Consider the following 13,585-nt stretch of genomic DNA (forward strand, 5'->3'; position numbering starts at 1 on the left):
TAATATACTGTTAAGTGGAAAAAACATAGGCTACAAAGCTTACGCAGGTGGACCTCAGTTGTACCAAAATCTATGTAGATGTGTGTGCATGTATACACACATACAAAAACATAAGAAGGAACTATATCAAAAAGTTCACAATGGTTAACTCTAGGTAATGAAATTAGAGTTCTTTTTAGTTGTCTTCTTCATGCTTTTCTGAGATTTCTAAGATTTCTGTGACATATATTACCTTTTATAATCAGAAACTAACAACAGATATTTCTTTTTTTAAAGATTTTATTTATTTATTTGAGAGAGAGAGAGAAAGAGAGAGAAAGCACAAGTAGGAGGCAGGGACAGGGAGAAGCAGACTCCCTACTGAGCAGGGAGCCTGATGCAGGACCAAAATAATGACCTGAGTGGAAGGCAGATGGTTAACCAACTAAGCCACCCAGAAGCCCCCATATATTCCTTTTTTTTAAGATTTTATCCATCCAATTGAGGGAGAAAGAGAGAGAACAAGCAGGGGGGAGAGGCAGAGGGGAGAAGGAAAAGCAGACTCCCTCCATGCTGAGCAGGGAGCCCAATGCAGGATTCGATCCATCACAACCAGAGCCAAAGGCAGAAGCTTAACTGACTGAGCCACCCAGGCTTCCACCTCCACCCCCAGATATTTCTTAAAAATGAATACAGTATGTACTAGAAGAAATAATTGTGTGACATAGCAGAGGTGTACCTAAGGTGACAATGGCAATCATATTGCAATATAAATGTATCAAATCAACATGTTATATACCTTAAATTTATACAATCTTATATGTCAATTATATTTCAATTTAAAAGGTGGATACAGAATGGAATACAGTACAGCAAGAAAATAAACTATAGCTACATGCCACAGCCCAGATGACTCTTAAAAACAGTATGTTTAGTGAAAAAAAAGCCAGATACAAAAAAAAGAGTACATACTGTATGATACCATTTATATAAGGTTCAAGATGGGCAAAACTAATCAGTGGTATTACAAGTCAGGATAGTGGTTACCTAAGGGGGAAGGATGAGATAATGACCAGAAGGGACCACTGAGTGTGCCTTCTGGGATGCTGGTGGAATTCTGTTTCTTGATCTTAGTACTAATTACAGATATGGAATCACTAATGGAAATTCATTGAGCTGTATATATTTGATTTGTGTACCCTTCTCTGCATATCAACAAAAAATTTGAGTAAAATTATGCTATTAATCCTGTCTATCTGGTTTTGATTTCTCTAAGCCTCTTACAGGGGACTTTCTGGGTCTTCCAGAGAACCAAGATTCCCAACCCTAATCTCCACATTTCTCTCTACCTTGTGGCATATACAGACCCATTTCACACTAAATAGACTTCCCAGTGTCAGAGTCATTCTTCTGCCCATAGGGAGGACTGCACCTCTTTATGTCTGGGTAGCCCAAAGATACATGATAATGCTAAAGGATCAAATTGCATGGAAGAAAAGAAAGGTTGTTGATTGCAGAATGGAATTTAAGGCAATTGAAAGATTTTACTTCCCTGTTGACTGTGTTGCTACACTTCATAGGCCTTTATGGAAGATGTCAAGTCTCGGGGCCCCTATATCTACTCTGTGCTAGAGTCAGCTCAGGCCTTCCTGTCCCAGCACCCATTTGAGGAATTAGAGGAACCTCATTCTGAGAGCAAAGGTAGGTGGTCTTCCTCTTTTTTGTCTTCTTCTTAACAATGAACTGCTAAACACCTTCCTGCCTTCCCCCAACTCATTTTCTTAGCTGTTATCTGGGAGGATAATTTTCACTTAGGAGTCCAAAGCTGGGAGGGAGCAAGATTCACATTGCAAGAAAAAGCAAAGAGAATCAGAACCTGGAGCAGGGGAGACAAACATGTGGCCCAAAGCTGTATGTGGCTCTGTGGAGCATCATGTGTGGCCTTCTAATGAGACGTAAAAAAGAAAAAAAACAAAAGACTCAAATGCATTGAGCTGACTCAGTAAATAAAAGTAGTAGTATGTCCTTTCAATTGGAGAAAAACAATCCATATGGTTTCACTCATATGTGGAATATACGATATAGTGAAAGGGACTATAAGGGAAAGGAAAGAAACTGAGTGGGGGAAGAATTAGAGAGGGAGACAAACCATGAGAGACTCCTAACTCTGGGAAACAAAGGGTTTCAGAAGGGGAGGAGGGTGGGGGGATGGGGTAACTGGGTGGGCACTGAGGAGGGCACTTGATGGGATGAGCACTGGGTGTTATACTATATGTTGGCAATTGAATTTAAATAAAAGATTAAAAAACAAAAACAAATAACATACTGCTTTATTCCAACATAGAGACATGCAGTGATGCACTAACCAACCAGAAAATTAAAAAAAAATCTTTTTACAATCTAAAAAGCTAGGTGATGACATTTCAGGAGAAAATTTACTGCGTATCTTTGCTACTGACCCTGGTGACTTCTAGTCCCTTCCCTCAGTAGAGTTGGCCACTCTAAGTCTAGGTTCAAGTAAGGTAGTAGGGTGGGATTCATGGTGATTAGGTCTGAGTGGTAGCCCAGTGAGCTCTCTTCTTCAGTAAGAGTCCTCAACCTTTCAAGACTGGCTATGAATCCTCTGGAAGGACTCTTTGTTTTATTTTTTAAAGATTTTATTTATTTATTTATTTATTTGAGAGAGAGAGAGAGAGAGAGAGAGAGGCAGAGACACAGGCAGAGGGAGAAGCAGGCTCCATGCAGGGAGCCCAACGTGGGACTGGATCCTGGGTCCCTAGGATCACACCCTGGGCTAAAGGCAGTGCTAAACCGCTGAGCCACCCGGGCTGCCCCTAAGGACTCTGTTAATTGAGCCCTTTGTAAAGCTGTTGAATCTTTCAGTTTACTTCCAGCTCCTCGGGAGGAAGCTAGTAGTCAATTTACTGCCAAGTGGGCCGCACATAGGACAAACTCAAAAGAAAGTAGGGCAATTCCAATTAGCCTGGAGTTGTGGGGGTCTGAATCTACTTCTGAGGGGAGAGCTAAGGGAGGAAGAAGAAACCTACAATTTAGAAGCCTAGGTGGAAAAGCTTGGGTAAGTTATGCTAAACTCTCCTGGGCAAGAAATGCCTCCCTTCTTTGGATGGAAGTGGCAGCAGACACTAATGCAAAAATAGCATTCTTGAGTCATGTAAATAGGACTCTTAATGACTTGCCTCACTGCACCTCTTCAAATATTTTACTCACTCTTTACCTTGTCCATTTTTTAAGAATATGAGGAAATAAAAAAAAGAATATGAGGAAATCCTCATAGTAGGGGAAAGTAACAACATGGTCTCCTGACTGTGGTGGGGGGACCCACAAATCCACATGTGTGATAAAGCACATAGAGCTGAACACACATGCACACATTTTACAAAGGTCTGTCTTGGTCCCTCCTTCCCTGGCCTGTCCCTGCCGGGTTGGCCTGACCTGGCTTCCTGCTTGCTCTTATAGATACCTCTCCCAGACAGCGGATCCAGAACCTTAGCCGCTTTGTGTGGAAGCAGGCAACAGTGGCCAGTGAACTATGGGAGAAGCTGACAGCCCGCTGTGTGGACCAGCACCGCCACATTGAGCACACTCTAGAGCAGCTGTTGGAGATTCAAGGGGCAATGGAGGAATTAAGCAATACTCTGACCCAGGCCGAGGGAGTCCGAGCCACATGGGAGCCCATTGGGGATCTCTTCATTGATTCACTCCCTGAACACATCCAGGCTCTTAAGGTATACAGGCCCCTACCTAACCTGGCTATGGTCCACCCTGAGACCTGACCCTCCTCCCAGTCCCCGCTACTGAAACTTCATTGTTGGCCCAGACTGCAAATGAGCCTTTCCCAGTTTATGTGATGGTTTGGGGGGCTGGTTTAGCTGGAGTCTCCTCTGCCCTTCTACTGTCTTCTCTTTCCCTAGTGCTTTCTTTTATTATTATTATTTTAAATTTATTTATTCATGAGAGACACACAGAGAGGCAGAAACATAGGCGGGGGGCAGGGCGGGGAAGCAGGCTCCACGCAGGAATCCCAGTGTGGGACTCTATCCCGGGATCTTGGGATCACGACCTGAGCCAAAGGCAGATGCTCAACTACTGAGCCACCCAGGCATCCCTCCCTGGTGTTTTCTAAGAGCAGAAAAGGAAGAGAGTAAGGATAGTGGCCACCCACACCTGAGTCCAGATGGCATCATAGCAAGTACCTGGGTCATGCTGTTTAAACAAAAACCTTTGAGTGAAGAGGGAGGGGTTGAGATGAATGACTAACAGTTCCTCTTTCCCATTCTCTGTTTGCTGTGGGACTTGGGTTCTGGTTCTGTAGCTATTCAAAGAAGAATTCTCCCCCATGAAAGATGGAGTGAAATTGGTGAATGACCTGGCTCACCAACTTGCCATTTCTGATGTACACTTGTCAATGGAGAATTCCCGGGCCCTGGAGCAGATCAATATCCGGTGGAAACAGCTACAGGTAGAAGAGAAGCCTGGAGTGAGCCATCAAGAAGAGCTCTGATTAAAAAAAAAGAAAAGAAAAGAAAAAGAAGAGCTCTGATAGAACCATGTTTGGGAGAATCTTCTTCAGGCCAGAAGAAAGCAGAGAGGCATTAAAGTGGGACCTCCACAGGAAAAGAGTAGTAGAGCATTTAGGGCCAGGGAACAGGCTTCTCAACCTCCAGGCTGCAGGGAGTAATTGAAATGAGGATCTGAGAGGGGCCTAGGGTGTAGGCATTTAGGGTGGATGGGGGCAGTGACTGTGGCCTGGCAATAAGGATGCTTTTCTCTGACCCTTGGGAGTGACGTGGATGGGCTGAGGTGGGCGACAGGGATGGGGGGAAGAGCTAAATCCAGAGAGGAGCTAGCCTGGGAGGGCCTTCACGAAGATTTCCAGAGGTGCCTGGAAATCCTGCACTAAATATCTAGAATGAATTCACCGACTTTCTGCCTCTTGCTGTAGGTGTCAATTGGCGAGAGGCTTAAGCAGCTCCAGGATGCCCACCGAGACTTCGGGCCTGGGTCACAGCACTTCCTCTCCTGTACGTGAGACAGACTAGACTTCACTTAGCAGAACCTCAGATACCTTCCAAGAGAGTCTACTCTTGTGCCTTGGGGGCCTGGGAGGAGCCCAGTGTATCTTGGCATCTGCGAAGCACACAGGATAAAGCAATGTAGTACAGTGGTTGAAATGACAGGCTCTCCAGTTAGAGGCCAGGTCTGAACTACTGCTCCTTGACTTGATAGCCATGCAAGCTTGAAAAAAAATAGCTCAACCTTTCTGCACATCAGTTATCCCATATGTAAAAAGAGGGGAAAATATGACCTAACTCATAGGGTTATAGGAGTTAAAGAACTTCATTTTTTCTTTTTTTTTTAAGATTTTATTTATTTATTCATGAGAGACACACACACACAGAGAGAGAGAGAGAGAGAGGCAGAGACACAGGCAGAGGGAGAAGCAGGCTCCATGCAGGGAGCCCGACGTGGGACTCGATCCCGGGTCTCCAGGATCACGCCCTGGGCTGAAGCTGGCGCTAAACCGCTGGGCCACCGGGGCTGCCCAGAACTTCATTTTTTCAACAACATTTATTGAGGACCTAATGTGGGCCAGGTAGTGTTTCAGGCACCGGAGTTACATCAGTGAACAAAACAGACAAGTCTTTAGACTTACAGAGCTTATACACTAGTGAGAGAGGCCAGAACATAAACAAGTAAAATATGTCTAAGGTGGGGCGCCTGAGTGGCTCAGCGGTTGAGCGTCTGCCTTTGGCTCAGGTCGTGATCCCAGGATTCTTGGATTGAGTCCTGCATCGGGCTCCCCTCAGGGAGCTTGCTTCTCCCTCTGCCTATGTCTCTACCTCTCTCTGTGTGTCTCTCATAAATAAATAAATAAAATCTTAAAAAATATATATGTCTAAAGCAAACTGGCAACAAGTGCTGTGGGAAAAAAGTAAAGCAGGGAAGACATTGAAAAGGTGGTGTTGACTTCATGAGGGAGGTCTTGCAATTTTGAATGGCACAGTCAGGAAAGACCTCACCAGGAGTGTGGCAATTGAGTAGAGACCTCAAGGAAATGAGGGAATGAGCCATGTGGATGTCTGAGGGAAGAGCACACCAGGTGGAGGGAACAGCAACTTCTAGGACCTCAAGGCAGGGGCATGCCTGAGGAACAGGAAGGAGGCTGGTGTAGAGGTAATAAAGAGAGGAGATAGTGGGAGAACAGAAGGGTAGCAGGAGACCAAAGCCCTGAGGACCTTGTAGGGTATGGTTAGAACTTGGGAATTTCCTCTGAATGGAATGGAGAGCCTTTGGAAGGGTTTGAACAGGAAGCTGACATGATCTGACACAGTCAAATGTTGAGGGGCAAGATTGGGAGCAGGAAGATCTGTTAGGAAGCATAGTGTAATAATCCAGGCATTATTCCACCATAATGAGGCATTATGGTGACCCAGGTCCGGGTGGTAGCAGTGGCAATGGTGAGAATATACGGATATGAAAATTAGTTATGTACACAGAGCACTTAGTGAGGTATCTGGCTCATAGCAGGAATTCAATAAATTTTTAAAAAAGATTTTATTTTATTTGTTTATTTATGAGAGACACACACAGAGAGAGACAGAGAGAGACAGAGACACAGGCAGAGGGAGAAGCAGACTCCCTTTGGGGAGCCTGATGTGGGACACAATCCCAGGACCCTGGGATCACAACCTGAGCCGAAGGCAGATGCTAACTGCAGAGCCACTCAGGCGCCCCAGGAACTCAATAAATATTACTGGCAGTTAGAACTAATGCTATTATAATAACTGATGTGCAGCTATACCTACAGTGGGCTCTTATACTCAGGGAAATTGCAGTGTGGTGGTTGACCAGGTAACTAAGCCTCTCCTGGAACATCTGAAAGATAAAGACATGGAGCAGAGAAGGGCATCCTCTTCCGTAATTCCTCACCAGAGAGAATTAAGCGATACCATTCCCAATTGTCCCATAGGACTGAGAGGCTTAACCTTCCCAGGGGAAAGGCTTTGAGCTCCATGAGGAAAGTAGGGTCCACTTCATATCCACGGCAGCACTGGAGCTACCTGCAGCTGAATGGACAGAGATGGCAGCCTGCTCAGGGAAAAGATGGTCAGTGTGGCTGAGGCCAGGTATTCCTGCTCATGCCCTTGCCACATCTCTGAAACATGAGGGAATCAGTGACAATTTCTTCCCTTGCCCTAAATAAGTTCAGAGAGAGAAGTGCGTTCATTAGTTTTTGCCCCACCTTCAGTAAAGCAGGCATCCCCTTTTGGGCTTGACCTCCTATTTAGGAAGATAGAGAAGATAGAGCGGGGGAGTTGCCAGGGGCCTAAAGAGCTTAAGTGGCCAATTCTTTTCTCTTTCTCTTCTCCTTTACCAGCCTCTGTGCAAGTTCCCTGGGAAAGAGCAATTTCACCCAATAAAGTTCCCTACTACATCAAGTGAGTGACCATCTGAATTAGAAGTGGGTCATTCACCTGCCCACCACCCTCCCTTGCCTTTTTTTTCTCCCTGTCCCTGTCACTCATCTATTGGGATTCCCCCATCCAGTCCAGTTTGTCCTCCTACTCATCTCAAGAGCTCAAGATGCTACCTGGGTAAAGGTGAACGCTTGTGCTTTGGGATCTTCATGCTTCACCCTCAGATCCTGCAGTTCCTTGTGTTCAACCTCTCACTGAGGGATGCACACATGTGTGGGGGGAAGTGTGTGGGGGGGTGGCATGGACCCTGGTATTATTGATGCTTTTGTTTGTAGCCACCAGGCTCAGACCACTTGCTGGGACCATCCCAAGATGACTGAGTTATACCAAACACTGGGTAAGAATTCGGGGTTCCTGTATAGGCTGGAGATCTATCTGGCTGCCTTTTTCCTATAAGAACAGAAGGGAATTCCATTCAACAAGAAGGCGGGGTGGAAGTGAGTGCCTTCTCATTTCTCCAGCAGCCTTCTTTCCTTTCCCCTCTGCACCTCCCTCAACTGGAGGCTCTGCATTCCTCTTGAACCATTTTACTATCACATTACGTAATGATGCTTAGAGATGTGATGCTTAGAGATGCTTTTCCGCTTTGAAAGACGCTGTCCAGGCTATGATTATTGTGACTTTCAGGTGCTTTAGTTTTGACTACTAAGAGAGATTCACCATTAGGTTGCAAATATTATCCATGCTGCTGCATGTGAATATAGTTCATTCATTCTCCCTGTTACAGAGCATTCCTTTACATATACCACAGTTTCTTCACCCAGTCTACTGTTGATAGACATTTGGGTTGTTTATAACTTGGAACTAATAAAGACAGTGCTGCTAAGGAGCTCTGGTACATGTGTTCTGGTACACGTGTGCATGTTTTTAAGTCTCTGGGTCTAACATTGTTTCAGTGCCTTGTGAATAGACTAGGAAATTTGAAAGTGCAACAGATCCTGAGCAAGAGTCATATTTGACGTTAATTTGTCATGTTTTTACTTTATCAAATCTAGCAAGGTGTTTCCTGAAGTGCTTGATTCAGTTATTTATACATGCACAACTGCGTGTACATATCGGACCCAGATGTCAAATGAATTTCTTACTATGTGTCTTGGTCAATAAATGCTTGAAAAGCATGGCTTTAGGATCCATATCCAGCTGGGTTGTAGGATATGTGAGTGTTTGGTTTTACCAGGTGATGCCAAATTGTTTTCTGCCAACTTATTACATTCAACTGATTGTATCAGTTTACCCTTCCACCAGCCTTCCTCATTTATCCAGATCTTTTCTGACACCTGCTATTGTCAGACTTTTGTTTTTTTCCAATCTGGTGGGTGTAATATGGTATTTTGTTGTGGTGTTAATTTGCATTTCCCTGATTGGAGTATATCTCTTTCTAATCTTTGCAGCTGATCTGAACAACATTAAGTTCTCAGCTTACCGCACTGCCATGAAGCTACGCCGGGTCCAGAAGGCACTGCGTTGTAAGCTTCCCATCTCACTTCCCTGTGGCCTCCACCCCACTCCCACTCTTACTCGTCTGTTGGCTGTTTTCCACTTTTATCCCACCTCAGCTGTCCCCTCTGTCTGTCCTGGCCCTCCCTTGGAGTCAGTGTTCTGCCTTCTGGGGCTGGCTTTGAGGAGGCCACCCTACCCCACACGGTGGGGGGGCCTGCCTAGTGGGGAGGGGACAGGCAACCTCAAGGACCCTCTCCCAGGGGTTGCCCAAAGCCCAGTCAGGCCCATTTTTTAATGGTTTATATTATGGTTCTTATTTTTTAAAGTAACGCTAACTTTATATGGATGGTGTCTCAAGTGTATTAAATGATATTCTCTAGAAAAAACAAAAAACAAAAAAAACCACTTGTTGTTGATTGGCTTAGTGGGAACTTTCCGAAGGCTGGGATATGCTGACTCTGGATACCTGTTCTTTCTAGGCGCCTTCTATTGTCCCCAAACCCCAGACTTGTTTCCAAAGTAACCCATAATTATCCTCCTACTTGTCCCTTCCCTGCCCAGCATAGATAACCAAGCAACTGTTTTGTGGCGGAAGTATCTCAACCCAAGGTTTGGAGCCATCAGGGGCTTGTGTTCTTTTGCCATCTTAGGGTTATTGAACACAGCAGAACTATTGAATCAAGTGCCAGTGGTTAGGGGACAATGTGGATGTAAATAAAATGTGCTCTCTGACCTTTCTCAGGGACACTATCCATTCAATCTTCCCAGCCCAGGCATGTCTGGCCAGGCAGATTCCAGCATTGACAGTAAATGAGAAAGTCCTCCTGATGTATATCACATTTACCCAGGCATACCTGAGTCTTCATAACTGGTATCTAGATTCTCAGAACAAGGTTCATGGACAAACCTATTTGCTATTGAAATGTGTGTAAAGCCAGAGAGACTTAAAATAGGATTTGACCCTTTAGGAGCTAATACAATAAAGGAGGTGAATTTACTCACATCCTACCATCTTCTTGAAGCTGATGTCAAAGAACAAATTAGTATATACACATTTTGGGTTAATTTAGGAGGCCTTTCACTACCATCCCCCTCTTTGGGATGAGAGTTTTGATGAAATGCAATCTTGTATCATACTTACAAATGATTGGTCTGGAGACTGAGTCAAACTTGGTGATGCTGGTGTGCTATCTCCTTGTCTAGCCTTAGGAGTTCTGTTTTTGGCTATACTTTCCCCTGTCTCTTTTCCTTCCCAGTGGACCTGGTAACTTTAACCACAGCCCTAGAGATCTTCAATGAGCATGATCTGCAGGCCAGTGAACATGTGATGGACGTGGTGGAGATCATTCACTGCCTGACTGCCTTATATGAACGGCTGGAGGAGGAAAGAGGCATCTTGGTCAATGTGCCACTCTGTGTGGACATGAGCCTCAACTGGCTCCTCAATGTTTTTGATAGGTAAGAGCTTGTATCCCTGGAAGCCTCCATGATGAAATCCAGTGGGACATTTGAAGTGGGCATGGTGGGAAGAGGTTGCTTCCACAGTGGACTTGGACTTAGCTCAGCTCGGGGCCTGGTTGGCACAGAGCCCTGCTGGGATCAACTCTGTGAGGGAAATTAATGCCAAGATGTTAACTCTTTACATGTATTCGTGTTCTCAGTCTCTTCTCTTAAACCTAGTGGTCGCAGTGGAAAGATGCGGGCACTGTCTTTTAAGACCGGCATTGCATGCCTGTGTGGCACAGAAGTAAAAGAAAAATTGCAGTGTGAGTACAGCTCCAAAGTCTGGAGTGGAGTTGGGCACAGGGAGAGGTGTTGTGGGAGGAGAAAGGGTGGAAATAAGCAGAAGGCACGTCTTAATGACTCAACAGAGCACTACTCGGGCTACATTATAATAGTGGTCCAGGCTATTGCAACGAACCTACAACAGCCCAAAGCTAAGATGGATCTAAGGCCTGTTACTCTTTCTAGTGTCACTCCAAGGGGGTTGGCTTCTTCTGATCCAATGTGATTAATTGACCAAGGTCTGAGCTGGTATCCTGTGGCCTATCAGGCTTATTAGCCCTCTCCCCGTTGGAAGCTCAAGCCATGTCACACATTCTACTGGAGACTTCCCATGTGATTACACAGGCAGGGCACAATTATTAATCCCTATTGGGGTTATTATTGGGAGGTGAATAGGATGTCCTTCTGTCATATTTAACCTCTCTGGTTTATAGTGCCTTTGCTTTTCCCTCCATCCTCCATCTTCTGTACAGCATTTTGTACTATTCTGTGCTAAGTGTGGCAAGTACAAGGTTCAATCAGATATGGTCCCTGCCTCAAGCTGTTGAGAGTCCAGAGGAGGAGACAGAAATACATAGGAAGCATTTTTGAAAGTGCTAATTAGAATAATCTGAAGGGCAAAGGATATGTGCTATAGCAGATCACAGAAGAGGGATGACAGTGGTCTGGGAAAGCTTTACAGGGAAGGAGACAGAGCAAAGCATGTTCATTGCAACACTATTATTGATTTCTCCCCACATTCCTTTGAGAAAGACCAGACAGTGATTATTTTTCCTCAGTTTACAAGTAAGGAAACTGCAGCATAGAGAGGTTCATGATTTCCCCAAGCTCCTACAAGCTAGTCAGTAACAGATCCAGAACTAAAATGCAGGCTGTCTGCTTTCTGAGTGTTTTCTAAGTGATGGCATGAGACAAGACAAAAATCTTGGAAGGAGCTTCTCTAGGGTCGGGATAGGACGGAGGTGGTTCTCACTGATCAGATATAGTCCATGTTCAAATACGAGTACCATAGTCTATTCCATAATCACTTAGAGGTAATTCTTAGATGATGAGCTCCTCTTTGTGGATTATCCATGCCAGGGTTTCTTTCCATTTGTGTGGAGAATTGAGAGCTTACTACAGTGCCAGACTCCATGAGCTACATGAGTAGAAGGGGACTCATGTTCAGACACCCCTTCACCCCATGGCCCTTCATCTTGCTTCTTGAGAATCTGTTTTCCCGGCAGTGTTGTATCCGTGTCTGGCACTGGTCTCACATGCAGCCTGCTCTCTGTCTTCATCTCTCACTTCCCCTGCTTCTGATGCTCTGTCTCTTTGAGCCTGTCTCTCTTTCTCTCTCTGAACTCAGAGGATGCTTTTTTTTAGATCCCATGGGCTTCTAGAAGGTCAGGGATGGGCCTTTAAGTATTCCGGGTTTCAAAAGTCATTAGCTCAGTCTGTGTGCTCTTTCTCTGTCTTCCTTCCCTGCTCTTTCTCCTTACACCATTCTCTGGCCATTCCATCTTCGGGGGGGGTGGGTGGCTGTGACTTATGGTGTGGCCAGCAGACCTCTTCAGCCAAGTAGCCAACTCAGGCAGCCAGTGTGACCAGCGCCACCTCGGTGTCCTGCTTCATGAGGCCATTCAGGTGCCCCGGCAGCTGGGGGAAGTGGCGGCCTTTGGGGGCAGCAACGTGGAGCCCAGTGTCCGCAGTTGCTTCCGTTTTGTGAGTATGGAACTGGGGAGGGATGACGAGAGGCAGGGTGGGTGGGAAGAAGGGAGGGAGAACTAAGAGTGAGGCTTCTCATCTGAACTACTCAGATGTAAAGGGAGGTCTGCTCAGATGGGACAACAAACCAGAGGGTTCTCTGGGCTTTTAAGATCAGAGTTCTGTTAGGGTGGCAGGGGGGTGGTGGTGGTGGTTTGACAGCTCAACTAGGACAAGGCAAAAGGTGGACACCTCGGTAGGATAAGCCACCGGCTAACTCAGGCCTTGCTGGCTCTCCTGCCCCTCTAAGGGCGGCCATTCTGGGGACAGGGGCCTCAGTCATTGTCATTGGCCTTCTTGTTTCCCTAGAGCACTGGGAAACCAGTCATTGAAGCTTCACAGTTCCTAGAGTGGGTCAACTTGGAGCCCCAATCCATGGTATGGCTGGCTGTTCTGCATCGGGTCACCATTGCTGAGCAAGTGAAGCATCAGACCAAGTGCTCTATCTGTAGACAGTGCCCCATCAAGGGCTTCAGGTAGGGAAGGCAACACCTGAGGGACTGATTATTTTGAATAAATAGACCATGTGACATATAAAAACATACATCATGAAACAATGTATTCTATAATCATATAATTACAGCTGATCTATGGTACAATGCTACATATGGTAATCCTTTCTACTGCAGAATGTTTAATGATTTAAAAAAATTGGAAATGATTAAATACTTCCTTTTGTTTTAGTTTATATTATGAAGTATTCCAGACCTACAAAAATGTATAGAAAAGTGAAAGGGGGTGTGGGAGGCAACAGCACAGAAATAGTTTGTTGATTGTGCCCCAGGGAATATTAAATAGAACCCAGAAACCCCAGCATCTGGACATAGAAGAACACCTCTGAACCAAATGGTATGCTGGCAAGTGGTTCACAACTGACTCCCCAGAAAGCAAAGCAAACAAACAGAAACCAAAACCTGGTTTGTAGTATGTGCTAATTTCCATGATGTAAATACTCCCACTGTGGCTGATGTTGAGAAAAGATGCATGGTTGTACACTAGTTACAACATTTCCACATTGTAGCTATGACAGACTTAACCTCAAGGGCATAGATAATAGAAAAATATTTAGGAGGAGATGAGTTCTGAGCATTTGTTACCTTTGTTTTTAAAATCATTTACTTAATTGTGAGTTTATA

At 45.1% G+C, this 13,585-nt stretch overlaps 1 protein-coding gene across 5 annotated transcripts in view; it reads left to right on the forward strand.

The window, feature by feature from the left end:
- Positions 1–13,585, forward strand: part of DRP2 (dystrophin related protein 2) — a 52,798-nt gene that overhangs the window by 18,217 nt on the left and 20,996 nt on the right. For all 5 annotated transcript variants that reach the window (XM_055338609.1, XM_055338607.1, XM_055338608.1 and 2 more), the window contains 11 exons: positions 1,560–1,680; positions 3,457–3,725; positions 4,313–4,459; positions 4,943–5,021; positions 7,379–7,439; positions 7,754–7,815; positions 8,870–8,944; positions 10,175–10,376; positions 10,599–10,684; positions 12,250–12,407; positions 12,759–12,925. In XM_055338609.1, the coding sequence (XP_055194584.1) occupies positions 1,560–1,680; positions 3,457–3,725; positions 4,313–4,459; positions 4,943–5,021; positions 7,379–7,439; positions 7,754–7,815; positions 8,870–8,944; positions 10,175–10,376; positions 10,599–10,684; positions 12,250–12,407; positions 12,759–12,925 (1,427 nt within the window). The remainder of the gene's footprint in view (positions 1–1,559; positions 1,681–3,456; positions 3,726–4,312; positions 4,460–4,942; positions 5,022–7,378; positions 7,440–7,753; positions 7,816–8,869; positions 8,945–10,174; positions 10,377–10,598; positions 10,685–12,249; positions 12,408–12,758; positions 12,926–13,585) is intronic.

The sequence above is a fragment of the Nyctereutes procyonoides genome, unplaced genomic scaffold (genome assembly GCF_905146905.1).
Source record: "Nyctereutes procyonoides isolate TBG_1078 unplaced genomic scaffold, NYPRO_anot_genome, whole genome shotgun sequence".
NCBI classification, from domain to species: Eukaryota; Metazoa; Chordata; class Mammalia; order Carnivora; family Canidae; genus Nyctereutes; species Nyctereutes procyonoides.